General features: G+C 43.6%; 1 protein-coding gene across 1 annotated transcript; it reads left to right on the forward strand.

Moving 5' to 3' along the window:
- The first annotated feature begins 301 nt into the window (after positions 1-301).
- Positions 302-2,383, forward strand: klf17 (Kruppel like factor 17). The gene is made up of 3 exons (XM_028472209.1): positions 302-493; positions 590-1,646; positions 1,750-2,383. The coding sequence occupies exons 1-3, from the start codon at positions 440-442 to the stop codon at positions 1,923-1,925; spliced, it is 1,287 nt and encodes a 428-aa protein (XP_028328010.1). The 5' UTR covers positions 302-439; the 3' UTR covers positions 1,926-2,383.
- Positions 2,384-2,653: the final 270 nt, after the last annotated feature.

Here is a 2,653-nt window from a genome sequence, read left to right on the forward strand (position 1 = left end):
TGATCATTCAATTTTGAGGAAAATATTGATATTCATTACTAGAAAAGTTACAATAACGGGTAAAATACCCAAAAGAAATATCAAAAGTTAAAAAAAAAAAAAAAAGGTGTTTAAATGTGTTTTAAATATAAGAAATAATTAAGTGATTATTTTTATCACTTTTTTAATGTAAAATTTTGATTCCTCAAATCTATTCTATTAATTAGTAAGTATTTTAGTGTGTGTGTGTGTGTGTGTGTGTGTAAGTGCTGAAGCCGCACCCCCTCTGCGTAAAGGACCTATAATAGACGTCAGCCCTGCAGGTTGATCTTCAATTGTGACTACTTAACCGTCAGTGTGAACAAAGCAGCTCTCCATGGACACAGAGGAATAGTTTCTAATCTCTACGACTTGTTTTGGAGCTTTTTAAACTGTTTGTTTCTTCGTCAGAACGCGCAGCATGGCTGTTGCCGAAGCCGTGGCACACTTTCCAAGCCTCAAGCCGATGGAAACTGTAAATAGATTGTTTTACATTCTCTGTGCTCAGATTTCGATATTGTTGAATTCACAGTAACATTAATAATCACGCTATTTCTGTGTTATTTTACAGCTGTGTAAGCCGTGCGTAACAGGTGGCGCAGACAACTCGCTCATTGAAGTGGAGTTCAGTATCGTCCAGTCTCCAGCTTTGCCCCCCAAAGACGACGACGAACTGGGGAAATTTGTTGACCTGGAGTTCATTTTCTCAAACACCATCAGTTCCAACAACAACGAGGACATTTCTCCACCGCAACAGCAGCAGCACTGCGCGTACTCCCTGCCGGAGTCACCGGAGAGCTGCAGCGGAGCTTCAGTGCCAGACAGCGGCGACATGACAGCGCAGCGCTACCATGACACGCTGAGTTTCACCAACTCAATCCCGGCCAGCAGTCTGATGGCCGAGCTGCTCACATCAGACTTGGTTTACCCGGGGGAAAGGTCCGAGGAGGATGAGGCGAGAGACGGGCGGGAATACACCCAACTTCTGGCAAGCAACTCGGCCATAGTTCCACCTCCTCTTCCTCGTGGATACAAATTCAAATCCGAGCCTGTGGGACAGTCATGTATGATGTCAGAGCAGGTGCACGTCGACGCACAGCACCAGATGCGCTCCATGCACCCTGCTGCTGCTGCTACGGCTTTTACGCACCACCAGGCTGCAGTTGCCAGCTTGATTCCCGGCTTCACTGCGCATCCCATGCAGCACACATTGCTCCACGGACGCACAGACTGTGAACGAAGCCCCCACCACCACCACCATCATCATCACCCAGTTCACCAGCAGCATCTCCAAACCCAGTACTTTAATAACGCGGCGTATCCAACGCAGTACGCACAGCAGAGGGTGCCACAGTTTCAGCAGGGACATTATGGGATGCTCAGAGTGGCCGCCCATGTCCACCAGCAGCATCATAACATGTCTATGCAAGGGACGCTGTTGACACCGCCTTCGTCTCCGTCCGTTTTGGAGTTTTACGCACAGGATGAGACGGGGAGCATCAAGCAGAAGCGAGGGCGCAGGCCGTGGGCCAGAAAACGAGCTGCTACCCACAGCTGTGAGTTCCCCGGATGTGGGAAGACTTATACTAAAAGTTCTCACCTCAAAGCCCACATGAGGACACACACAGGTAAGAACATCACTTAAAACCAGAGTTATCTTCAGTATAGTGAGTCTGCTGTGTTTTTCCTTCCATCACATGTGACTTATACACTTGTTTTCCAATCTCTCAGGTGAGAAACCATACCACTGCAACTGGGAAGGCTGTGGCTGGAAGTTCGCCAGGTCAGATGAGTTGACCCGTCACTTTAGGAAACACACTGGCCACAGACCGTTCCAGTGTCACCTCTGCGAGAGAGCGTTCTCTCGATCGGACCACCTGGCTCTACATATGAAGAGGCACATGTAGGGCCTCACTCACTCCAACCTCATGGAGATTCATCAAAAGAAGCACAAACTGGACTCTTCACAAAACTGGTGTGATAAATAACAGTGCCTTGTTTGTCTGCAATAACACTAATTCAATATGTGTAAGATGGTGACTTTGAATTGCCAAAAAAGGTCACGACCTATCGCAAAGCTTTGGTGCCTTAAGATGTTTTATAGAAACTGGATTTTTGAAGGCTTTGCTTTCCTGTTTTGTTTTGTTTTTTTCTCTATTTTGTCCATTTAATTATTTGGGCCTTTGTTTGTTTGTTCATTTATTATTTTTTTTTGAAAGAAACGATTGGTTATCGTGCCTTAACCAGATGTAATTTGCTTAAAGTGGGCAGGACCCATATTCTGTAAATATGTAAATTGTGTATATTTTGCTGTGTTTACATCATATTAATACTAACATATGGTCAGGGTTAAATGACTATTTTTTTTTTTAAAAAAAAATCTATTTCTTATTAAGGTTGTGAATGCATACCCTGGTACTAATGCCTATTTTTTAATATTCCAAGCAAAAAGTGAATTTCCATTCAACTTAAGCTATCTTCTCAGTATCAAAACTTTAGATAAGTATTTCTTCCAAGGTAAATAATGTGTTTTGAAAATGAAGAACTATGTTTCAACCCACAGTTGAACTGAACTTGAAACCTAAATGTAAGCTCAGATGTATAAGTTCGCTCTAAAGAAATTGTTTTAGAAATA

This window comes from Gouania willdenowi, chromosome 17 (assembly GCF_900634775.1).
Source record: "Gouania willdenowi chromosome 17, fGouWil2.1, whole genome shotgun sequence".
Lineage (NCBI taxonomy): Eukaryota > Metazoa > Chordata > Actinopteri > Blenniiformes > Gobiesocidae > Gouania > Gouania willdenowi.